General features: G+C 38.9%; 2 protein-coding genes across 7 annotated transcripts in view; one reads left to right on the top strand and one right to left on the bottom strand.

The window, feature by feature from the left end:
- The window catches only part of SLC16A3 (solute carrier family 16 member 3), a 31988-nt gene extending 12715 nt beyond the window's left edge, over positions 1-19273 (top strand). For 2 of the 4 annotated variants that reach the window (XM_067547109.1, XM_067547106.1), the window contains exons 2-5: positions 9123-9365; positions 9790-9933; positions 10725-11492; positions 13756-19273. In XM_067547109.1, coding sequence (XP_067403210.1) covers positions 9143-9365; positions 9790-9933; positions 10725-11492; positions 13756-14042 — 1422 coding nt within the window. In that variant the 5' untranslated portion in view covers positions 9123-9142 and the 3' untranslated portion in view covers positions 14043-19273. Of the gene's footprint in view, positions 1-78; positions 147-5871; positions 5879-9122; positions 9366-9789; positions 9934-10724; positions 11493-13755 lie in introns of those variants that run through there. The other 2 variants (XM_067547107.1, XM_067547108.1) reach the window with 2 other exon arrangements.
- Positions 19274-20701: 1428 nt separating this feature from the next.
- Positions 20702-26090, bottom strand: part of CSNK1D (casein kinase 1 delta) — a 41877-nt gene continuing 36488 nt past the window's right edge. For 2 of the 3 annotated variants that reach the window (XM_067547105.1, XM_067547104.1), the window contains one exon: positions 22706-24923. Coding sequence is in view for 2 of the 3 variants with exons in the window: in XM_067547104.1 (XP_067403205.1) it covers positions 24873-24923 (51 nt within the window). In the remaining variant the exon portion in view is untranslated. Of the gene's footprint in view, positions 21214-22705; positions 24924-26090 lie in introns of those variants that run through there. The other variant, XM_067547103.1, reaches the window with a different exon arrangement.

Genomic DNA, 26090 nt, shown 5'->3' with positions numbered 1-26090 from the left:
CTAGGATGCACATACTCATCTTGCCATGTCCCGGTAGCACAACCTATATTCCACTTTTCTTGTCTTTTCTTGTCTTAGGTTGCCCCTGTCTTTCAGGGATCATAACCATCATTGGCTCACCAGTCCTCAAAGGAGATATTCCATAGGTAATGCTTCATTTCAGGTCCTATTTACAATTTGCTTAACAAATTTATAATTTGCTGAACAAGTTCATTTCAAATCTCATTTCCTACTGAATACTTCATAATCTAAAATACATTCTTTTGTACCAACAACACATTAAAAGCATAATTAACACACAAACAATTTGTATGCAACACAATACAACTATAGGATGTAAGATTACATTCACAACACCTTTGTGGTAAGTGTCCATCCCAAAACCGATTCACACCAGTTATGCTGGCCAACATTTTTAATAATTTAAATTTTTCACAATTTTTCCATTAACAATATTCAGTTTTACCTCAATACCATCAATTACATTTCAGAAGCAAATAGAGACCTTATCTTTAGCCTCATCACTATATTCCTCTGTCAGAGCATAGCACTGTATGATTGACATCTTTAGGAATCTGGTTTGGGATCTGGCACATCTGATGCATTGGTTGATAGATTCTCAGGGGAAAAAAATCACTTATCAACTGAGAACCTATCTTAATGAGTACTACTCCCTCGGAGTGTATAGTGGCATTATGACTTGAATAGATATGTTTCTTCTCTTGTTTGAAACACTTCTTATTCACACCGGTCAGTCTGTTCTCACTGATGCCCAGGATTTCAAGGTCATGGTTGTACATCTCCTTCACAATCTGTGAGACTTTTGATGTGGAGAACATTGTTCTTTGGTTCCAGTAACTGACTTTGAAGTGTTTTCTTGCTGCCAAATTCAAACTTTTTGGGCCAGAGACTGCTTTCACCAGGAATTTTCATGCAACATGAGTCATGTTCCATTTCTATAACCAATGAGGTTTCTTTAGATAGAGAAAGGACTGGAAAAACCCCCTACAAAGTTTTTATAAAATGAAATACCAAAACACACTGTGACTCACTGTGTAGCATTCTTATTCCTCATGCAGTGAGGCAAAAACAAAGAAGTGACAATGCCTGTATGCTACCTACGGTATGAATGCAATGAACAGTTCTGGTAGCTGCGCTTCTGCCCATGTAACTGGATCAGAATGAGCACACAGGTATATGCTGCTCCTGGTGTGAGAAGCTGGCATAAAATGTGTGCACATGGATGGATACTTATGTTGCTGCAGAGAACAGCACTCTTTCAGCTAAAAGTGGGAATGTTATGCACATCAGTTGCAGCAATATTGTATCTCTTGTTTTCCTAATGGGTATTGAATGCTTCACTCTGATAGGCTTATCCCTGGAAAGCCTCCTATGGCATAATTCTGATCTCAGTGTGAATTTGGCCCTTGTGTTAATTCCTGCATGCACTGGCAGAGCCTGACAGAGTGGTTTGGGCACAAATTTGGCTGGCAGCTTGTTTTGGGAATGAATTTGGAGCTGTACTGCGCAAAAGCAAGGTACTGATCTGTTGGCAGAGACTTTAATTGGCTGGTGGACTGTATGTTAAGGGAAGTCACTAGCTTCTTCCTAGCTAAAAAGTGCCTGTTTTATACTGTTTTCCTGGCTTGAAAGCAAAACATTTTCTTAACACAGAAGCTTCTGAAAAAGGTTCCTTGTCCTGCTAGACAGAGTGGGAATTCTAATTTTACAGATAATCTGCTCTATTATACATGCGTCCATTGTGTAACTTTGGAGCAGCTTGACTAACTGTAGATGGAAACAGAATATTGCTTTGACAGAAATCTTTATTTTTTCTATAAAGAGTTAAAGTGCGCTACCATTTAACAATGATTAGTTAAAGATCCATCTACCCCTTTGAGGCTTTGCAGGTGGATATTTTAGTGACTAAATTATGTCAGTTTACAGAGAATTACCCTTAAAAGAACTTTGTTGTAAATTCACCAAAGAAATAGTACAAACACACATGAAACCATATACAGGAATTAATAGTGATGTGTCTGTGGTAGGAAAAGTTGTTTATTCCTAAATTGGGTACCCAGATCCTGCAGCACATTGGGGAAGGAGAGAAGATAGAAAAAGTCGCTTCTATAACTTTCTGCCATTCATAAACATGAATTAACATAAGTAATGTCATGGTGGAAACAACAAACACTTTTTCCTTCAGTAACTTCACTCCACTTACATACCAAAGTCCTGAAGACACTGGAATCAGGAACCTAAATTATCTAGCAGATGTACTGTAAATACAGTTCACCTTTGCCTATTTGCTCAAGAAGAGCATTTTGGTAGAAACCTATATCCTGAATGGAACAAATTCCAAATCACCTATTTTTGCAACAAAATAAATGAATGGCAATATATTTACTGCAGCAGAAATAGTGTGGGATTTTATTTAGTAAAACGTATAAACAAACAAGTTAAATACATTAATTAATTTTCACTTGCTGTGCAAAATTAATTCTCAGTAAAGTTAACAGGAGTGAAAAGACAATATGCATCCTAGCGTTAGGAAGCCACTAGTTGAATAGCTCAAGTGGCATACATCTTTGGTATCCTAGTGCCTCAGGAACTTCTTTTGGGATATCTGAGATGTGCTGATTTCTCAATGTGTGGTTATATTTAATGCCTTGTTCTGCCTTACTCTTCTAGATTAGAGAGCCCTTTATTCCCATGCAGGTACTTATACACTGTTCTTAAGCAATTTCTCAATCTTTTTTGATAAACTAAACAAATTGAGTCCTTTAAATCTCTCACTACAAGGCATTTTGTTTTCTTTCTTCTACAAAAGATTATTTATTTTTTCAGTTTATATCCAGATGGAAATTCCATTCTAAAATATCAAACTTAAGTGTATAAGGCAAACTTAATGGAACTACACAGTGAGTTTGCAGGATCAGGGTCTTAGGCTCCTAAATAGAAGTGACTGAAGATTGAAAAGGTATTGAGGAAGCACCTAACTTTAAAAATATTGGCCATGTAAAATGGGGTTTTATGCTTCACAGCCTGTTGGTTTTATACTGGGTTTAGGTTCAAGATACATGGAGTTCAGATTGTTGCAACTGAATCTCAAATAAAAAGAGAGGAAGAAGGATATAGTGTGGTGCTAGCTTAAAGAACAGCCTTGTGAAATGTGTGAAATAGATCAGCGATAATCACTGCCAGGTTTATTTCTGGAGTTTGAATGTGAAATTATTTCTTCCAAGTAGCAGAGTGTTGGTCTAAATGTCATCGAAAGGACACTCATTTCAGACTAAGAATAATCATGAATTCAGCACACAGTTATCTAGACAGCAAGTCTGCTCCAAAAAGATAGCTATGCCTACAACTCTGGTCTTGAAGTGCATTTATTAGGAATAAGGCATAGTGTGCCAAGTACAAAATGCATAATGTGTCAAGATCACTACATTAACTGATATTTTGTAAGACACCAGCAGTATTGCTTAGTAATGAGCATCTTACCTCTCTGGCAAGCAGATCCCTCTGCCACCTCAGGTTTCCTCTGCCTGGTAAAGTGATTTAGTGGGTTGGCGATTTCTGAGTGATATGTCCAAATAGGAGTTCACCTCTTCTGTGGGGAAAAAAGTCTAAACCAATGAAAAACTAAGTTTTTCACCCAGTATATTAATTTGATCATAGACTTCCCTTTGGGGGCTATCTTTCTTCTCCCCTTTCTTAGGGTGTAACACTACTTCACAACAGTCTTTCCCTCTGGGCTAAGGCTTCCCCTGTAAACTCCCCCACCTTGGCTGGAGGCATTTCCACATTTCTTTTATGTGGAGTTATAGGAGAGTCTGGCCCCAATCTTGCCATCCCTAGCATTTAAAAAATCATTAATTAGGCCCCAAAATCATGAGATTAATAAATAAAAATCCTGCATCTTTTCATTTGCCTTCTGGATTTTGAGGCTTTATGTTTTCAAGCTTCTTTCTGCAATTATGAAATCCAGAAATTTACTTTTTGAAATTAAAAGTAGAGATGCTGACATTCGACTCCCAGAATTGTGGCTTTAAGAAAAACTAGCTATCACATGACTCTCAATTACATTTTGACAGTTGGCAATACTGGGGCCTTCCCTCTATCTTAGGCTTTGTGAAGCAGCAGGCCACTCCACCCAAAAAAAATTCCTGCTTCCCTTATCTCCAGGCTGTTTGATTGCCATCTTCCTAGGCCTTCTCCCCAATCCTCTCCTCAAGCTTCTTTCAGATAGGTTCTCTTAAGAGCTTTCTCCAGATATCCATTCATCAGCTCCCTTTACAGGTTTCTTACCTGGGTCTCCCAGGGAGCACTGACCTTTGGCTCATTCCTGAACTCTGGCCACCTTGGACCCAGCTGTAACCAGCAGACCAAATGCTCATTTCAACCACCAGGCCTGGTCACTCAAGGCTTGGTTGGTTACAGTATTATTATCCCTACTTTACAGATAGTGAATTGAGCCATAGAAAAGTCAAGTGACATGCCCGAGGTTACACAGTGTGTGGGAGAATCAAGAATTGAATCCAGATCTCCTGAGTCTCAGCCCAGTACCTTACACACGGGCCATCTTTCCTTTCAAACTCTCCCTGCTTCTCTTCACTGTTGCCACCATCACTATTCATCCTGTCACTCAGTCTCAGACTCATAACTAGAGCCCTGCAGATACAAAATTTGTAGCCGCATCCAATCCGCAAGCCGCAAAAATAGTCCGTGGATATAACGTGGATATTCACAGATGTGCAGGGTTCTACACATAGCCTGGAAGAGGGGGGAATGGCGAGAGTACAGGGAAGAGGTTCCCTCTTTCTCTCTTGCCCTATAGTTCTTGCTTCTACTTCCTTTATATTGTTTCTTTTAAAATGGTTATTTAAGTTGACTGTGGTTTATTTTCTACATTGGTCACCACTGAAGCAGGAACCATTGCTCCCAATAATTCAAAATTTGTGACCAGACTCCAAAATAGTGCAATATTCATGCAGACAATCATATTGAAGAACCATGGTTGCTATGTTTTTTAACTGTTTTTTTCTTCTTTGAAAATTGCCTGCATGTGTGTCACCACTATAGGTCTCTCTCTCGCTATCGCGCTTCACATTACCATTGTATCTAAGTGCCTGAAAAGCTTTAATGTATTTATCCTCACAACACTCATGTGAGGTACTAGTATGCCCATTTTACAGATGGGGAGGTGAGGCACAGAGTTACTTGGCTAAGATTACACAGGAAGTCTGTGACAAAGCAGAAGCTTTAACCCTGGTCTCCCAAATGCTTGGCTAGTGGCCTAACCACTGAACCACCCTTCCTCACTAGCATCAAGATCTTGCAATGTCATTGGCTAAAAGTCCTGAGAACATAAGAACAGCCAAACTGTGTCAGACCACTTGTCCATCTAGCCCAGTATCCTGTTGTCCGACAGTGGCCAATGCCAGGTGCTTCAGAGGGAATGAATAGAACAGGTAATCATCAAGCAAATATGGCAGGTGACCAGCTTGGCTTAACAAAGAAGTCTTCAGTGAGCTTAAACACAGAAAGGAAGCTTACAAGAAGTGGAAGCTTGGACAGATGACCAGGGAGGAGTATAAAAATACCGCTTGAGCATGCAGGAGTGACATCAGGAAGGCCAAAGCACAATTGGAGTTACAGCTAGCAAGGGATGTGAAGGGTAACAAGAAGGGTTTCTACAGGTATGTTAGCAACAAGCAAAAGGTCAGGGAAAGTGTGGGCCCCTTAAAGAATGGGGGAGGCAAACTACTGACAGATGATGTGGAAAAAGCTGAAGTACTTAATGCTTTTTTTGCCTCTGTCTTCACAGACAGGTCAGCTCCCAGACTACTGCACTGAGGCAGCACAGAAAGAGGAAGAGGTGAGCAGCCCTGTGATGAAAGAACAGGTTCAGGACTATTTAGAAAGGCTGGACATACACAAGTCCATGGGGCCGGATGCAATGCATCTGAGGGTACGGAGGGCGTTGGCTGATGTGATTGCAGAGCAATTAGCCAATATCTTTGAAAACTTGTGGCAATTGGGGGAGGTCCTGGATGACTGGAAAAAGGCAAATATAGTGCACATCTTCAAAGGAGGATCCGGGGAATTGCAGACCAGTCAGCCTCACCTCAGTCCCCGAAAAAATCATGGAGCAAGTCCTCAAGGAATCCATTTTGAGGCACTTGGAAGAGAGGAAGGTGATCAGGAACAGTCAGCATGGATTCACCAAGGGCAAGTCATGCCTGACCAATCTAATTGCCTTCTATGATGAGATGACTGGCTTTGTGGCTGTGGGGAAAGCGGTGGATGTGATATACCTTGACTTTAGCAAAGATTTTGATATGGTCTCCCACAGTACTCTTATCAGCAAGTTAAAGAAGTATGGATTGGATGAATGGACTATAAGATGGATAGGAAGCTGGCTAGATCACCGGGCTCAACGGGTAGTGATCAATGGCTTGATGTCTAGTTGGCAGCCGGTAATAAGCGGAGTGCCTCAGGGGTCAGTGCAGAGGCCGGTTTTGTTCAACATAATTAATGATCTGGCGGATGGGGTGGATTGCATTTTCAGCAAATTTGCAGATGATGCTAAACTGGGGGGGGAGTGGTAGATACACTGGAGGGTAGGGATAGGACACAGAGTGACCTAGAGAAAGTGTAAGATTGGGCCAAAAAAAAATCTGATAAGATTCAACAAGGACAAGTGCAGAGTCCTGCACTTAGGACAGAAGAATCCTATGCACTGGTACAGACTGGGGACTGACTGGCTAGGCAGCAGTTCTGCAGAAAAGAACTTGGGGGTTACAGTGGACAAGAAGCTGGATATAAGTCAACCCTGTGTCCTTATTGCCAAAAAGGCTAATGACATATTGGGCTGCATTAGTAAAAGCATAGCCAGCAAATCGAGGGAAGTGATTATTCGCCTCTATTCAGCACCAATGAGGCCATATTTGGAATATTGTGTCCAGTTTTGGGGCTCCCCCACTACAGAAAGGATGTGGACAAATTGGAGAGAGTCCAGAGGAGGGAGCTGGAGCACATGACTTATGAGGAGAGGCTAAGGGAACTAGGCTTGTTTAGGCTGCAGAAGAGAAGAATGAAGGGGGATTTGATAGCAGCCTTTAACTACTTGAAAGGGGTTTCCAGGGAAGATGGAATTAGGCTGTTCTCGGTGGTAATAGATGACAAAACTAGGAGCAATGGTCTCAAGTTGCAGTGGGGGAGGTCTAGGTTGGATATTAGGAAAAAACATTTTCAGTAGAAGGGTGGTGAAGCACTGGAATAGGTTACCTAGGGAGATGGTGGAATCTCCATCCTTAGAAGTTTTTAAGGTGCAGCTTGACAAAGCCCTGGCTGGGATGATTTAGTTGGGGTTGGTCCTGCTTTGAGCAGGGGGTTGGACTAGATGACCTCCTGGGGTCCCTTACAATCCTAATCTTCTATGATTCTATGATTAAGTGATCTATCCCATTGGCCATTCCCAGACTCTGGTAAACAGCAATCCCTGCCTAGGCTGGCTAATAGCCATTGATGGATGTATCCTCCATGAATTTATCTAGTTTTTTTTTAAATCTCATTATAGTCTTAGCCTTCACAACATCCTCTGGCAAAGAGTTCCACAGGTTGACTGTGTGTTGTGCGAAGAAATACTTCATTTTAAACCTGCTGCTCATTAATTTCATTTGGTGACCCTTTCTTTTTGTATTATGAAAAGAAATAAATAACACTTCTATGTTTACTTTCTCCACAACAGTCATTAGTTTATAGACCTTTATCATATTCCTCCTTAGTCATCTCATTTGCAAACTGAAAAGTCCCAGTCTTATTAATCTTGCCTTTTCGATACCCCTAATCATTTTAGTTGCCCTTTTCTGTACCTTTTCCAATTCCAATATATCCACACACAGTATTCAACATGTGGGCTTGCCATGGATTTGTAAAGAGGCAATATATTTTCTGTCTTATTATCTGTCACTTTCCTAATGATTCCAAACAGTGTTAACTTTTTTGACTGCTGCTGTTCTTTACTATAGTTTCAGTCAATTTGCCTGGTATTAAAGTTAGGCTTACCGACCTGTAATTGCCAGGATTGCCTCTGGAGCCTTTTAAAAAAATTGGCGTCACATCAGCTATCCTTTAGTCATCTGGTACAGAAGCTGATTTAAATGATAGGTTACATACCACAGTTAGTAGTTCTGCAGTTTCACATTTGCGTTCCTTCAGAATTCTTGGGTGGACACCATCTGGTCTTGGTGACTTATTACTGTTTAATTTATCAATCTATTCCAAAACCTTCTCTGACGACACTTCAGTCTGGGACAGTTCCTCAGATTTGTCATCTAAAAAGAATGGCTCAGGTTTAGGAATCTCCCTCACATTCTTAGCCATGAAGACTGATACAAATAATTCAATTAGTTTCTCTGCAATAGCCTTTTAGCATCTTAATCGTCCAGTGGCCCCAATGGTTGTTTAGCAGGCTTCCTGCTTCTGATGTACTTTAAAATGTTTTTGCTCTTACTTTTTTAATCTTTGGGTAGCTGTTCTTCAAATTCTTTTTTGGCTTACCTAATTATATATTAACAATTCACTTGCCAAAGTTTATGCTCCTTTCTATTTTCCTCTGTAGGATTTAACTGCCACTTTTTACAGGATGCCTTTTTGCCTCTAACTGCTTCTTTTACTTTGTTATTTAGCCATGGTGGCACTTTTTTGGTCCTCTTACTATGTTTTTTAATTTGGGGCATAAGGAAAGCAGAGTTTTCTGTGCAGTGAGTGGGCTTTGCATATTTATGATATGCAAAGAGAAACCAAGAAATGCTGCAATTTCTCTCTGTCATTCTCTATAAAATGATGGTTTGGTTGAAATCCTCTATTCTGACTTCAGGTGATCTGTAATGTATCATCCATATTCTACCAATTAATTACATTTCTGTATAATGAATACAGATTTTCTATTTATTTTTTTAAAAAAACTGTTTCCAAGTCTTCAGCCATTATATTTAGAATGTTCTCATATTTCGTATGTCTGCATGTACTACAACTCCTTCCTGTGGAATAATTTTGAGTAGATTATCATTCTGATATCTTTGGATTCTAATAACTGTATTTTTATTGTTTCTTAGATAACCTACTGAGTTTTACTATGGGAGTTGTGGTGACTGATGATGCTCCACCTGGTGTCAAAGCCCCTGATGGGGGCTGGGGCTGGGCTGTTCTCTTTGGCGGTTTTGTCATCACTGGATTTTCCTATGCCTTTCCAAAGGCCGTTAGTGTCTTCTTTAAAGAGCTTATCCGGGAGTTTGGTATTGGCTACAGTGACACAGCATGGATCTCCTCCATTCTATTGGCTATGCTTTATGGAACAGGTAAGTAATATCTTTTTTTTAAAACAGTATAGTCTGGGAAGCAAATAGACAAATAAGGCCTTTCCTTCTAATGTGACTCTTAAATGCCTATAGTTGTTAATCTGGGTGCAAAAAGGCATTTTGAAAAAAATAATTATAGGACAACATGTGAATTGACAGTTCCTTGGGTACATCCATCACATATAGAAAGAAAGTCTCTGTAACTTTCCTTTCATCACTCTCAGTAGATAAAGAAAATTGTACAGCACGCTGCAGCTGCAAAGTGCTAAGTATGCAGAGTTACCAGAGAGGAGATGGTGCAACCAGAGTGGCTTGAAGATGTGCACAAAGTGCGGGAAGAAATGCAAATTTATAGATTAAATCAATAGAGAAATTGGATTGTCCTGGTTACTGTATCAAGCATATTCCTGTTCCTCTTGCTCAGGTCCCCTGTGCAGCGTGTGTGTCAATAGGTTTGGCTGTCGTCCAGTCATGCTGGTTGGCGGTCTCTTTGCTTCGCTGGGGATGGTGACAGCGTCCTTTTGTACCAGCATCATTCAGATCTATCTCACTGCAGGTGTCATTACTGGTAAGTAGGTGTGGGTGACTGAGAAGGAGCTAACTCACGTATTATCAGATTCAGATGTCAGAACTGGTGACAGTGGCAAACATCTACTGCATTAGATCCTCAAAAACGGGTTTCTCTGAAGAGTTCAGTTCAACCTGGAAGGAACTAGTCAGATTTGTTCTAACAAATGTTACCCCTTCTGTTATGTTAGCCATTGTGTACAGGAATAATATTATGATGGAACATTTTTTAATGTTTTTGATTATTTTGGAATCTTTCCTCTAGTAGAAATAGGAAAAGCCTGACCTTTTTCTGTCCTCATTTGTGAATCAAAGAATGTTTTAACTGTGGAGATTGTCATATAGGTCAGTGGTGCCCAAATTTTGCTGTTGTGTACCCCCCCTCACCAGTAATGGAATCTGTCCATGCCTTACTTCCATTACTGCACAGTTGGCTCAGTAGAGGAGCTTGGGCTGAAGGTGGAGCTGGGGGAAGAACCGGGGATGGGGGAGGAGCTGGGACTAGAGGTGAAGCTGGCCAGGGGGTGAAGGGAGAATGAGGGCAGAACTAGCTTGGGCATGGAGCAGAGGAGAGCTGGCTAGGGTTGGAGCTGAGCTGGTAGTGAAGCAGAGGGTGGAGTGGAGGTGTAGCTGGAGCTAGGCTGGGGGAGGGGCTGGGTGGCGCACTCTCCACATCTCACCCCCCCCCAAACGTTCCTCAGAGCCCCCTAAGGGGGGTAGACCCCACTGTTTGGGGACCACTGATATAGACACTGCAGCTGAGGCTTGACTTTTGTGTGCTCTCTGTTTCAGGTTTGGGTCTGGCACTCAACTTCCAGCCATCGCTTATTATGTTAAATCGCTACTTTGACAAACGCCGACCTTTAGCTAATGGGCTTGCTGCTGCTGGAAGTCCTGTGTTTCTCTGTGCCCTCTCTCCTCTGGGGCAAATACTGCAACATGAATATGGATGGCGAGGGGGATTCCTTATACTGGGAGGGATGCTGCTCAACTGCTGTGTTTGTGGGGCATTAATGAGACCTTTGGAGCCTCCCAAGAAATGTGAAGCTGCTAAAGAAGTTACTGAGAAGAAAACAAAGAAAAAGCTCTTGGATTTCAGTGTCTTTAAAGATGGTGGTTTTTTAATCTACACTGTGGCTGCCTCCATCATGGTGCTGGGCCTCTTTGTGCCCCCAGTCTTTGTCGTGAGCTATGCCAAGGATTTGGGATATCCAGATACCAAATCAGCTTTTCTTCTGACCATTCTTGGATTTGTTGATATCTTTGCCCGGCCTACTTGTGGAGTGGTAGCTGGTCTGAAGTGGGTCAGACCACGCTGTGTCTACCTCTTTAGTTTTGCTATGATTTTTAATGGTTTTACAGATCTCATAGGTTCCATGTCTAACAATTATGGTGGCTTGGTTGTCTTCTGCATTTTCTTTGGCATTTCCTATGGAATGGTAGGCGCTCTTCAGTTTGAAGTTCTCATGGCTATTGTTGGTACTCAGAAGTTTTCCAGTGCCATTGGGTTGGTGCTTCTGGCTGAAGCTCTAGCTGTTCTCATTGGCCCACCATCAGCAGGTAAATATTCCATTCAATTCAGAGTTTAACTCCATTTGCATTGTTCAGCCAGTGGTGCCTACTTACCTGTGTTGTAAGGCAAGAGATAGAAAGCTAAGTCACAATCACCCAAGAAGTACAAACCAGTAATCTAATGATGCACACACTCACATGGCTTCTTGCTGTTAGAATCAGAGATGGGCCTAAGACAGAAAGTTCACAACTTTTTTTAAAGTTTGGAGTTGGGGGTTTGGTTCAGGCCCATCTCTGGAACCTCTCTCCCTATTTAAAAACCCAATGGAGCATATTCTACTTCTCCATGGGGGAATCTGAAGGAGGAGGAAAACTTCATGAGGTCAGTAATTACAGTAGAACCTTAGAATTACAAACACCAGAGTTACGAACACTTCATTTGGAACCGTAAGTACACAATCAGTCAGCAACAAAGACAACAACAAAGCAAATACAGTACAGTACTACATTAAACGTAAACTGCAAAAAAAAAAAAAAAAAAAGAAAAAAAAGAAAAAAAGGAAAAGCATCATTTTTCTTTTGCATAGTAAAGTTTCAAAGCTGTATTAAGTCAATGTTCAGTTGTAAACTTTTGAAAGAACAACCATAACATTTTGTTCAGAATTATGAACATTTCAGAGTTACAAACGTCCATTCCCAAGGTATTCGTAACTCTGAGGTTCTCACTGTAGTGTCATGAAAAAAACTCTCTCATGAAGAGGGATTGAAAAGATTGGGATTGTTATTTTAAAAAGGAGCCAATAAGAGGGGACAGTGGTCAAAGTTATATAAAATAATATAGAGAAGGTAGATTGAGAGCGTCTGGTCTCCCTAGCTCATTGTACAAGAAAAAGGGGAAATTAAAAGGAAGTGAGAAGTGGGAAATTCAAAACTGATCAAAGGAAATTATTTTCTCACACAACACTTAATTAGACAGTGGCACTCATTATCACAGAATGTTGTTGAGGCCAAGAATTTGCAAGATTCAAAGAGCCACACCATGGAGGAGCCCTTGCTGGTAAAAGTACTCCAGCCCTAGGTTGCATTATTCTTTTCTGGCTAATCTCATTCATGCCCCACTCCTCTCTGCAAGCCCATGCAGAGCGCACTGCAGAGTCCTGCAAACCAGAGGATAATGGCATGTATCAAAAATAATTTTGGGAAAAAATATGGTAGTGACTTCATGCAATATAACTTCACTCTATAGTAAGCAGCCTGTATCACAATGGAAAATAAAGATTAGGTTTTATTTGTAGGGGTTTTTGTTGTTGTTGTTTTTGTTTTTTGGAATTTTTATCTCTTCTTCTTTAATTTAGTTTCCCATAAGACCAGAAAACCTTTCCCAGCAACTGAGGGCCCAATGGCCACTTTAATAATCCACCTACCTGAGTCCACCTAAATTTGAATTTTAATTAAGAAGCTGAATTGTGAGACAGTTCTGTGCTCCAGATTCTGCTTAGTAATTGAAAGCATACAAAATGCAGCACCGAGGTAGGCAAGGAAAATGCTGTCAGGAGTGAAAGGCAGAAGAAAGAAGTACAGGCTTTAGCTGCCCATGCAAATATTTTGCTTTGAAATGTATGAATAGCTGCCTTGTGTTCTGTTTAAGCAATCAGGGTCAGCTCTAGCCCACCTTATAATGATTGTTGGGTTATGGATTGATTTTTTTTGGAAGTTTCAGGACATTTAAAAAATTCAGTATATTTTAAAGTTGATATAACAAAGAGCATTCCTAAACCCTATTCTACAAGCTGAACAAAATGTGTTAAAAATACTCTCCCAATAAGTGTGTTTATATATTTGATGTCAACAAACATCATGTTAAATGCCTTAAAAATGCATTTACCATAAAAACAGAAGCATCTACAAATTTTGAACCATGTATTTTAAAAGCCAGTCTTTTCCCTTTTTGTGCCCACATATTGGAGACACACAATTGTGGGAATAACTTCTGGTACACAGCTGTATAAGATCATGATTTGCAAGTGCAATCAAGTACATAAATTTCTAAATGTAAACAATGGGCCTGGAAAATTTCATGTGCAAACAGAGAAGTTCAGTGAAGGCCAGATTGCAAAATTAGACTCTTTATATGTTGTTTAAAAAGAACCCAACATTGACTTACATAGCACTTCAGTCTGGTCTTTTGTTACCGATTGTTACGGAATAGTAATAGACTTGAAAGAAATTGGCTATTTTAAAAGTTTGTTTACCATGCCCATTTGACAGGAGAAGCATTTTTTGTTAATTACCTGTGAATTTTGTCTTTCAGGCAAACTCTTGGATGCAACAGGCAGGTACATGTTTGTTTTTATTATTGCTGGAGTTGAAGTTGTTACCTCTGCCCTTGTGCTGGGTTTAGGAAATTTCTTCTGTATTAAGAAAAAACCAGAAGAGCCACAAACAAAAGAGGAGGCAGCAGAAAGAGAAGAGTTAAACAAATCCGAAGACAAAACACCTGAAGATGCCAAAGTGGACTCTATTGAAGTGGAACAATTTCTGAAAGATGAACCTGAAAAAAATGGGGAGATTGTAACTAACCCAGAAACATGTGTGTGAGTGACATAGGATGAGTGGCAAAGCATTTAGGGAAGAGTGAAAGAATTTCAACACTCTATTTATTTTAGAAATAGAACTAGCTTAGGGCTGGGCCATCTGCTTGACCAACTGGGGGGGCCAATCAGCTAATTAAATCATTGTTTGGAGGCTTTGTTAGGAACCCTTTTCACATAAAACTGGATTTATCAGTGAAAAATCAAGCTCTATGTTTAAACATTTTAAGTAAACTAAGTGGCATTTGTAATCACATGTAGAAATCCCGCTGTGCATCACCAGAAAATTGTCACTTGGAAGAAAATGTATTTTAATTAGAGAGGAACTAGATGTACATTTTCATCCAATACAGGTGAAATTAATTGTTTGTGTTTATGTGTGGTTCACTTAAATGTAAGTTCCCTTTCTGTGTTCTTTGTCAAGGGGAAAGAATTTGAGATGGGGAAAAAAAAGTCTCAGGAATTAAGTGGTCTCAAATAAGTTTTTGAAACATCTTACTTTTTACAGTTATTTTTAGATGTTTTGATTCAGCCCTAATCTAAGTTGGATAATATGAATAATATCTATTACTTTGGTTTATGTAAGTATATTTCTGAGTTTTGTAATGTAACGTACATTAACATGTAAGTTTCTTAATTGGGATTTTTATTGTAAATATTGTACACTGAAAGGCACTCAAAGAGTCACATACCTGCTATTCCTATATAGCACCAAAAGAAAATGAAACAAGAGCAGTATTAATCCTTTCATAGACTGTAAAGAAAACAAGATAAGCCTAAGTGCACATACATCTTTGATGTCAGCTTTCACTCCAGTCTCCTCAGAGCAATTCTGCAGAAGCTTATTTTGCAAAAGAATCTTGAGAAGATAAATGGCTAGATATTAAGTTCACTAAGATTCTTCCAGCAGGAGTCTCTCCTCCCTTTTAAAATTTGAGACACTATGGGCTTCATGTCAAATATAAGGGACATAGGAGACTTAGACTAGGAAAAAGGATTGGGTTATTTTTAAACATTACCTAACATTTTAATTAAGTGGTTTTAAACACATTTACACCTAACATAGATGGTTTCAAAAACCTTTGCCTTGGATTGGCCAATCTCTTCCCCCACCCCACCCTTCCTGGCCTTTTGCTGCACTAGACAAGGCCTTAAGGGCCCTTGTTGCGTAGTTGAGAAACAATGATAGGGGCAGGGTCCCATGTATTCCACATTTCATACCCTAGAATTTGCCAAAGAACCTTACCCTTTGCGCATAATTATGCTCCAGAATTTCATTTTTACAGTTATTACAAAACCCCAAAACAAACTAAACCCTCCAGCCATTGTGGTTGCAAAGAAAAACATTCAAAATTGACCCAAATATAATGGATGCTGCTCTGTCATCCTGCATCTGTACACTCCTTGAAACAGTGGCTCTGAGAGGCAACTTGTTCCATTCTAAAAACTAAGAAACCTGAGGGTGACCATTTAAATGCAACAGTATTAATTATTTCACTAGTGATGATTGCAACAGAAACATCTAGTCACTGCATTTATGAGTGCATGCATGGAAAAGGAATTCACTCACTAATTAATGGCAGTCCTGTGGGGGTAGGGAGGTCCACTGCAGATTATTTAATGAATGCCAGATGTGGCTTGAAAACTGAAGTTCCCGTGTCTAAATAAAAGCAATTTAAAAAAAAAAAATCTCTGGTGTGGGTTTCAGCCCTTTAAATAAAGATTTGCCACTAAAGTGGTATTTGTCTAAAAAAAATTTTTTTTTTTTAAAGTATCTTGGATTGTTAGCATAGACTCAAATCCTTATACCTTTTTTTTGGCTCCAAGTTTTTGGTGTGATTTTATGTTTCAATTAGTTATGCAAATTGTTTTTCTTTGTCTAGAATGTAATGGCATATTCCCCCTCAAGCCCTCCCCCCCCGCCCCAAACTACATTGATTCCTATTAGCAACCATTGTGCTGACACATGCAGGCATCTGCTACTGAACTTTGTTGCAAAGTCATACCACTCTAGCAGCTGCTACTGTGCTATTAGATGTCAGCCTGAGATTATTGACATCTCATTTCTGTACCGGAATATGCTGACTTGACTAGTATTCAGAGTATGTGAAGAAGCAGAGAACTAAAAATAATTAAAAGTAACTCCCTGGGTTACTCTCTCTTTTCATTACCTAATGTCATTGGGGGAAAAAAAATCTCTCTGATATTTTATATAGTATCACTGATTTTAATAGCACTAATTGGATGAGTAGGGTTTGGCTCTGTGCATGCATTACTCCTTTTGACCTGAATGGTTAGACAAAAACTTGGGAGGGATGGGGGGATCTTGCAGGTTATTCCAATTCAGAGGTGAAATTGGTGATGAAGTCAGGTAGTTTATTTGATGCACTCTTTTATTTACAAAGAAAAGACAAAGTCCTGTTTCCCTGAATGCAACAGGACTCAAACAACAAAAGACATGTCTCTGCTTACAATTTCAAGCCCCATTTCCAGTCAGCACTTTGCCCACAACTCTCTCTCTCTCTCAAGCCTGGGCTACACTTAACATTTAGGTCGACACAGCTACGTTGCTCAGCAGGGTGTGTGGGAAAAAAATCCACTTCCCTCTATTCCAATCTAACCACCTAGTGTAGACACATCTACACTGACAAAACAATGCTTCCATCAACCTAGCTATTGTTGCTCAAGGAAGTGGTGTTCCTACAGCGAAAGGGGAAACAAAAACCTTTTGTCACTGTAGGCTGCATCTATGCTACAAAGTTATGTCAGCATAGCTACAGCACAATAGTTATGTCACAATAGTCCTCATAGTGTAGACATGAGCTTAGCTTTGCTCAGCACCATGCTCCCAGTGCTTGTTCTGACCATGTTCTTGGCTTTTCTGCTCTGGCTTTTGGTATGTTCTTCTTTTGCTTTAAAACACATCAGACACACACAGCTCCACCAATCAAGGCCCTAGCCCCTGCATTTGCAATATCAGTCCTCAAGCAACCCCTCAGACCACATGGCACAGCATCTGCTTAGCCAGTCTTACCCATGGCGGTTAGCGTTTTGGACTGTGGCCGCCAGTGTTTCAGCTATTGTTAAACACACAGGCATTTAACTGCACCCTCATTTAGCCTGCATGAAAGGGCAGCTGTTATGCCCACCAGTTTCAATGGGATTTAGCCCAATGCATAACACAGCTTTTTTGTTTTAAATGAATAAAGAGAATCATTAAAATATATTATAAAAATGGTGTTGGGGGAGGGAAAGGCTGCAGGTTGTGTGTCTGTGGCACTTAAATCTAGGCTCCTGCGGGTTGTAATACTTGTGTCTTATTTCAATTGTGGACAGTTGCTGAGTGGTGGTGGTGGTGACCTATGTGACGCAGGACAGCCTCGATGATGTAGTCGCCTCTTCTGGTCTTAAACTCCATCACTGTTATATATTTATTCTTTCAGTATCTTAACCTCTTATCAAGAAAAGTTAACACATCCTCAAAAAATATCACTGAGGAAGTGAAGCAAAGTATAAGCTTTTCCTAAACCAGTTCTTGAGCCAGTCAGTTCTCCAGGAGAATTATTCTATACACCATTGTTTTCTCCTGTTTCTGTAAAAATGCAAGGTCTTAGGTATTCCAGTGCTATCTTAAAACCAGTACACAGCGTGAAACAGTGTACTGGGAAAGAGGAAAGTGTTCCCTTAGAGCCATTACATCCTGCAAACCTAACCCAGTATTCTAGTTATTATCCAATGACAAGAAATAGCTTTATAAAAAAACCACTTACTCTGGAAAGCTACTGCTGTTTTAAGTTCCACACACTATAGGTCCAACTTTTTAACATGCGGAGCATAAGATGTAGACCTTAACTACTTAAGTAGGAGTTGAGGGGGGGCACAGTGCCTCAATAGCAGCACTAGACCTCAATGGAATCAAGTTATGTAACATTTATGTGATTGAATTCAGTTGCACAGAAGATATTCACAATGTATTTTTATAACATTCCATGTTGTTTAGCGAACCTTAAGGGAGTAGGTAAAAGTGTCTTGCAAAGTAGCATATCTTCTTTATGCTCTGAAAAATAAAAGGTTTATTACATTTTAACTCACAAATTCCAGAGAAAACAATACTTCTCTTTTGCATCCCAAAATATTTTAACAATTGTAATTTCTCTGGCTTTAACTGGCATATGGGGGGAACTGTCTAAAAAACACAGATGCAAAATCGAAGTGTAATATTGTAGACGTAAAGGAGTTTGCACAGCTTTCTTTGAAAATAGTGAGGAATAGAAAAGCGCTCTCTTTTGGTGTACAATATACAGTACATTATAATTTTTAAGTTTTTTAAAATCTATGTCCATTCTGTATAGGTTACAATAGAGATTAGGGTTAAATATGCTAGATTTTAGTTTGTCTTCATCTTGGGCCCTTAAATAATTTCCTTATGCAAGGAATATAGTGTGTGTGTAAAACATCCAAGTAAAGTGGAGGAGCAGTGGCCATTTACGTTCTAAGAGAAGTGAGGCGTTACCAAGACTGCTTTGTCGTCGCCTCTTACACAATGACAAGTATTAATTAATTCTAGTTCTAAATTAAAAACAATGTATCCACTTGGAGTCTATCTAAGGAAGCAGATAAACCAAATATCTTTCAATGTTACAACAGTCCTTTAAAATTGTGAGCTGGAGCCTTGTTTTTCCTCCTCATAAATACTGTAGCAACATATTCAGTATTAGCTGCTAGTAAACTGGACAGCTCCCTGGAGCTGAGAATGAGGGATGTCTAGCATGTAGGATGGGAAGATCTTGGTTCTCAGTAATGTTAATATATATTAAGCCCTATCCAAAATAATATACCTTGTGGCGTGTGTGCAAACTTTTTAAAACAAAAAAACCTCCACCACGCTCAAGTGTGTGCCTTTTTATGTCCCAAAGATCAGCTTTCGTTTAATGACAGGCTGTCGTGATGGAGGGCTTCCAGGAGAACAAAGCTCTTGTACGCTATGAAAGTTGTAAGTGCAGAATTTTTGTGTCTGTTTTATGTGTGTTGGGGTGAAGGTGTGTGGGGGGGAAGTATGCATGTCAGTTTCATGCAAGTGAGCTGCTTTTGTCCCTGCTTTTTAGTAAATGCACTTGAATGTAATGGGTGGATTTATATTTCAATTTGTTTTATGCTTTTATAGTCAACTGTTGCAAATTTAGTGAATAAATATTTATTTCAATGTTGTGGTTTCAAAAAATAAGCTACAGAAAATTAGCTCCCTTGTGTGAAGAGTTTCTTTGATACTCAGGTTTACAACGTGTGGGTCTTGCTGGATGCTCATTTGTTGCAGGATACTCATATAGCCTTATAGGAATAGAATGCTTGTCTTCATCTGCCCTTAACTACCAGGTAGCAACATTTTATATTGGAAATTAAGACATTGGCCCAGGGAGGGTTAAAAGCAAATGCTCTCTGTGTACATGGCCTGTAATTAAGTTTGTATGTATTTTAAGTTTGTATGTATATAGTTAGCTCCTGACTAGTTTTTCAGAACACATCATCGGGTAGCTGCTGAACATAACAATGTGTTCACCAAGAGATGATAATTCAGGGTCTGGACCAAGATTTTAATGCTGAGTTGCTGCAATTTGCTGTAACTCTGAGTAAGTTTTCCAGACCTGAAGAATTCTATATAAGCAACAGAAGTTGGGCCAATAAAAGATAGCTGACGCACCTTGTCTCAGCTCACAAAATGTCATTATAAATGGGGAATCATCATTTTCAAGTGTATGTTTCTACTGGGCTCACACAGGAATTGGTCCTGGGCCTTACACCATATAACATTTTTAATCAATGTGCTGGATGAAAACTAAGTGATAACTGATACCATTTGCAGATAACACAAAGATGGGGAGTGCTAAATAACGAAGAGACCAGATCACGAATATAGAATGAGCTGGATCGCTTGGTAAGGTGGATACAGGTAGGCAGTGTGTGATTTCATACAGCCAAATATATACATCTAAGAACAAAGAATGCAGGCCATGTTTATAGGAAGGGGAATTCTGTCCTGGGAAGCAGTAATGCTGAAAAAGATTGGAGGTTTTGGTAGATAATCAACTAAACATGAGCTCCCAGTGTAACACTGGCCAAAAAGGCTAATGGGATCTTTGGATGTATAAACAGGAGGCTCACAAATGGAAATATGGAGGTTATATTACCTCTGCATTTGGCACTGGGATGTTGGTAAATTGGAGATCGTTCAGAGAGGAGCCACAAGGTTGAATAAAAGATTGGAAAACACGCCTTATAGTGAAAGACTCAAGTTCAAAGAGATCAATCTATTTAGCTTAATAAAGCAAAAGGTTAAGGGGTTTTTTGATCCCAATTTATAAGTGCCTAGATGGGGAACAAAACTTTGATCATGGGCTTTCAATTTGGCAGACAAAAGGCAGAAGATGACCCAACAGGCATGAGTTGAAGCTAGAAAAATTCAGACTGGAAATAAAGTGCAATATTTTAACTGTGCAGGTAATATGAAACATTTAGGGGAAAAAAAATAACTTACCCATGGTCACATACTCCTACCCCCTAGTCTGGTCGCCCTGCTGCCTACTTCATCATCCTTCCTTACCAACATGTCAGTTCAAAGTTTCACCTTTGGCCCCAGAGGCCTGTAGGGGCGGTGGTGGTGGTGAATATTGGGAATATTTGTTGCCGTTCTGCTTCCGCTCTTCTCCGTTTGTGACCTGAGTTGGGTAGGAAGCTGCTGCCCTTCAAACCCTCCTCAGAAAGCCAAAATAAAACATTGGGTTTAGTGGTTTTGAGAAAACCTTAAAGCCAAACAAACAAATTTATTTTACAAGATTTTTAATTCATATGGAAAACTCCTCTGCAAAGGAAGTCCTGGACTCTGCCAGTTGCACAGTTTTGGAGGCAGAGAATTCTGAAGTGTTTTTCCTGAAGGGTAGTCATAAAACTAGGCTCAGAGCAAAAGATCTCATAAAACTGCAGTTATGGAGAGTAGAAACACCCCACTGTGAAGACTGACATGCAAGGAACAGAGAAGTAAAGTAAGTGGATGGAGACATTACTGCTGTAAAGTCTATACTGGAGGTTGTAGTTGGAAGGTTCTCCTTGTACAGATAATTTAGTATTGAATGAGTGTGAAGCAGACAGTAGTGCAGATGGCAAAGGAAGAATCTGCTGTAAATCTAAGGGAAAGTAAAAAATTGTGAAAAGTTAATCATCTCTTGTTCAGTCAAAATAATTTTGAATTCCCTAAATCTCAGCTAAAGTTAAAAACAATTTATTAAATTCAGGGGGAAAAGGTTGTTAGAATCACCTTATTTTTACTAGCAAAATTGTACTGCAGAAGTACATAAGTAGCATAACAAGAAAATCTAGTTACTGTTTAAAACATTTACTGTTATACATTTCAAATAAATGTCAGTAACAAGACAAATACAATAATCTACTTCAATCTTTGTTCAGCCTGTAGGAAGAGATTGTGATGCCTACAAGTTTGATATTTTCAAAACATCTGTAGCAATCAATATCGGACAAGTTATTTGAAACCTAAATTTTACACTGGACTTTCCCACAGAAGGCTGCTGAATGTGGAATGCATAGCATGGAGAGATTGAGTGCTGTGTCTTCTGAAGTAGGTGAAACCAGAAAACCGGAATTCATCTACAGTTTAGTCAGCCTACAAACCTGCAATAACACCCATGTGATTTTTGTTTTAAATGGGTGGTGACAGTTTACTTCTTTCCCTACGCCAATTTAAAATTCATTGTCATATAAGTGAGAGCCCAGCTGCACAAATGTAACTAAATAAAATGTTTGACATATGAAGAAGCATAATTAAAAAGATGTGTGCTCACCCCCGCTGCAACCATGAAAAGATGACCAAATGTTTAACATGGCCAAGTATTAGTAACAAAAGAAAGTCATAGTTAAGGTTGCATTTCTCAAACAAGTCTCCAACTCACCTTTAATTCTGCCCCTTTAGCGATGGTCTTGAGAAAATTAGAAACTCATTAAGTTATCCACCCATATCAAAGTTTAATTGTTTTAAGAGACCCAAATGTTAAAATGCCTTATATAATGGTGCTATACAGCTGTAGTCTTCTTTACATTAATACACAACTCACAATAATATATGCTCCCAAATGAACAAACCCATATTAAACACAATCACTGCCCATTCACAGCCCAATCCTGCCAGGCTCTGAGGGCATGCAACTCCTCATAGGAGGTACGTAGGATCTCACATCAAACTGTTCAATTTCACATGCAACCAATTCTTGAAGTGTCTCCATACATAAGGTTCATAAATGTACACCACTAAGTTTATGGTCTTGTTCCGAAAAATCTCTAGTTCATAGTGTAGTTTTGTCACCACTCTATTTTGCTCTTTTCATGTAAGTGCTTAAATAGCATATGTCACCATTTCAGGGGAACACTAAGAGTGCCCATTCCAGTTTCAGGACTCCAGCTATCACCGGTACATGACTGTGCAGAAAGTAAATAAGGAATCTTTATTTACTTTATATTCCTTATAAATAATATTTATTTATAAGAAATTCTACGTCTGGCTAATGTTTCAGTATTAGCTTGATTTCTAAAGATTCTTAGACTGAGGAATTTGCTTGGGTATGTACTGAGAATTGTTAAAAAGACAAATAAATTTCACCAAGAAAAAAGAAGTCATTATGAATTTATTATTTACACAATTGTTAAAGTACACAAATACAGTGGTAGTACAAATGAGGTGTTCTGATATATTGATTACCAATACACAGGTTTACACAGACATTCTAACTATATTTTCTGCAGGTGATGGAATATAACTATTATGAAGGGGCAAGAATTGCCCACCACTGAGTACAATTCTAGAAATTGGCATCAGTCAGCTTTTAAGTACAGTACAGCAATTTAAGGTTCCGGATACAGAGGAAGGAAAGAAATGCTGCCTTTGTAAGTCTCTCTTACATTACATCATTAACCACAGATATTTACAAAGAAAGCACAGCGAAATGTAGAACTGTACAAATGGTAGTGCACATGCCTAAAGTACTCAAATCTACAGTAACTGAGTAGGGGATTCTGGTATACAAAATTATCCATGGACCAAACTTTTAAACCTTTCCATTGCACTCCCCCAAAATACAGGTTTCCTTCAGTGAGATCTAGAGCAAACACAAGCAACTAGTTAGCATTCTGAAATATCTCAAGAAAAGTGACTCTCAGATTTAGTCTGTGGATTTTTGGATAGAAAAGGAATTTGCAAGACTTTGCAACAACACAAACTATTCCTAACAAAGTTTGAGGCACAAGGAAACCATTAATGAATTTGTTTTTAGCCTCTGTTTCCAAATAAGATGGTATCTTTCAAAATGGTTGATTAAAAAGGTAATATAACACTTACGTATTGCACTTTCATCTTCAGGAGGGAAAATGAGATTACTTTGCTTGAACAATATTTGGTATGACTAATCCTTCTACTTTTCTACTTGCTGCCAGGATAAAATATGTAGCATTACGTTATGAAAATGTTTTAAGGTAGAAACAATGTAAGGGATCCTTCCATGTTCCTTAACAGAGACATCTGCCAAGAGCACTTTTTATTATAGTTTTTGGACTTTTTACGCATGTGAACAAGTCGCTTAACTCCAGATAAAGAATAGCAATTCCAGAAATATACAACTTACATTATATTAAGAATTTAATAAATGCCTGAGAATCATCAGTTCTCAAGATTTCACAGCAGGAATATTTTGTTTATAATTACGTTTCCAGTCTTGGCAATAAATAGCAGACCAGAATCTCTGGTTTTTACATATGTGGATGCTGAAGCAAATGTAGCACAAATTCACTCAGCCTGCAATGGCAGTAATTCTTGTTCCACTTGCAACTGTCTTCAAACCAGCCAGTCTCACAATGTAGAAAACTAGATCTTATCAAGGAAAAGTGTTTTATACACAATCTTCCTTCCCAAATGAAGGAGAAAAACATGCCACGCTTTCCATCTCTAAACTCCACCAAATTCCCTACATATCAGAACCCTTCTCCCTCTTTATTCTTCACATTCTTTAGGAATAAGTTACCTATCAACATCACCACCCCTAAAGGCCCGAGACACTTCTGTCTAGTATCTTTTGCTTTATCTGACTACTAAAGAAGAGTAAAAATTCAAATCTTTTTCTGTGTTGCATGGATATTTCTATTTAAAATGTGGAAGAAGACAGCCAAAAGCAAAGAATAAAACTATAATGCATATTAAAAAACTTTCAGGAGAATCCCCCTCCTCGTAGTGGGACCATACAAAAAAGTAAACAGTTTAAATAAAATCAGATGGTTTTAATTAATTTACATATTCCCTGCCAGACTAAATTTTACAAGAAATTTCAAGTCATTGTCTTTAATTCAGAATTGTTCATATTTGACATTTTTAAATCAGACAAAAGCAAGACAGAATTCTTTATACAGAATTAAGCCAATAATCTTAGCAAAATGATATAAAATTTATAGTTACAGTAGAATAATAAAATGGGGTAAAGTCTGTCGCCTGTAGAGGGAGAACTGAAATGGCTATTCAATAACAGGCGGTTAACTCTATAACCCATCTCTTCATTTTCCAGCCCTGTTGCTATAGAGTTCATTTAAGGTCATTGGGTTTCTGGCAAGAGCCTCTTTTAATGGCAGCTGTTGAAGTCTGTCCATGTTCCTGCAAGTATCTCTGTGTAAGTGGTATGCAGAGCTCCAGTTGTAATGTTTTTGCTCTAGTTTGGGGTATTTTTGTTAGTAAAGCCATTGGTAACATAGGCCGTCAGCCATGCATTATCTGCCCTCTATGGCAAAATTATTTTCATCGGTGCACAGCAGACTGGAGAACACTGGTAGTCACACGAGCAGGAATCTATCAGAGCCAAAGAACAGGATAACATCAGCACCTCATTTTAATCAGCATGTAGATGGCACTACCAAATCTGTTTCAACTACTTGTTGCAAAACATCTGGGCATAAAAACCCTGGTAGAAGAAAAAATGACATTTCTAGAAACTACAATCCAATGGACTACACAGGCTATTTCACACCTACCTGTAGCCACATGACATTATCTGCATTTTCCTTGTGTATTAAGGTAACACAGGAAATGCACCTCTTCAGCAAAAAGAGTTTGAAAAACTAATAAATAAGAGCAAAAATATGCACACAAAAAGGAACAAAAACAGATTAAACTGCTGAGCTGTTGAATTAAAACAGGAAGATTCAAGGCTGAAGAAACCCAAGTTGAAAGATACGGTTAAAAATATAATGTAAAAAAAATAGAGCTCTTTGGCTTTTTACTGCGATGCTATATTAAAACACATTTCACAATATTATTTCCTTAGCTTAAGTCTGTCTTAAGTAACATATTGCCCACAGAAAGTTAAAGGCATCACACATCAGTACATTTAATTTAAGAAGTTACAAATGTCAAAGTAGCAGAATCACTCTAAGAATGAGATAAACAGAGTCTTAAGTAGCTACCACATTTTTGGCACACAACAAAGGTCAATCAAAACAGACAAGATCTTGATCGGGTTGAGTCCTGCAATCCTAACTCATGCAAGATTTCCATTGACTTCAATGGGCACTTTGCATGAGTAAGGCCTGATCATTGGGGCTCAAACTGTAAACCGTCATTTGCAGACAGCTTTGAATAGTACAATAATTTAAGAAACAAGCAGCTTGTGGACTCAGCCAAGTACACAGAGCAGCTGGAAAAAATAAAAAGAGGAAGAGAAGGATGCTACACCAACTGCAGACGTATGATTAGTGCAAGTTGGAGCTTTACTAAGAAAGTAAAGCAGCAGAAAGAACTACAGAATTTAACAAAGAACAGATAAATATGAATGCCCTTTTAATAAACAGCAAACCAAAGAAGCTTCTAAAATATTTTAAGAGTCAGTATCCTTCAACACAGTGAGGTACAGATTTTGACCCACAAATGTTTCTATTGCCAAAACAGAATAGGTTTAAATACTAGAAAACTGCACACAAAGGCAGAAATTACTTCACTGTCCACTGTCAAAGGAGTTTT

Source organism: Emydura macquarii, unplaced genomic scaffold (assembly GCF_026122565.2).
Source record: "Emydura macquarii macquarii isolate MOO-44397 ecotype Brisbane River unplaced genomic scaffold, CSIRO-AGI_Emac_v2 contig_1230, whole genome shotgun sequence".
Classification (NCBI taxonomy): Eukaryota; Metazoa; Chordata; order Testudines; family Chelidae; genus Emydura; species Emydura macquarii.
This window is presented reverse-complemented; position numbering and strand designations above follow the sequence as displayed.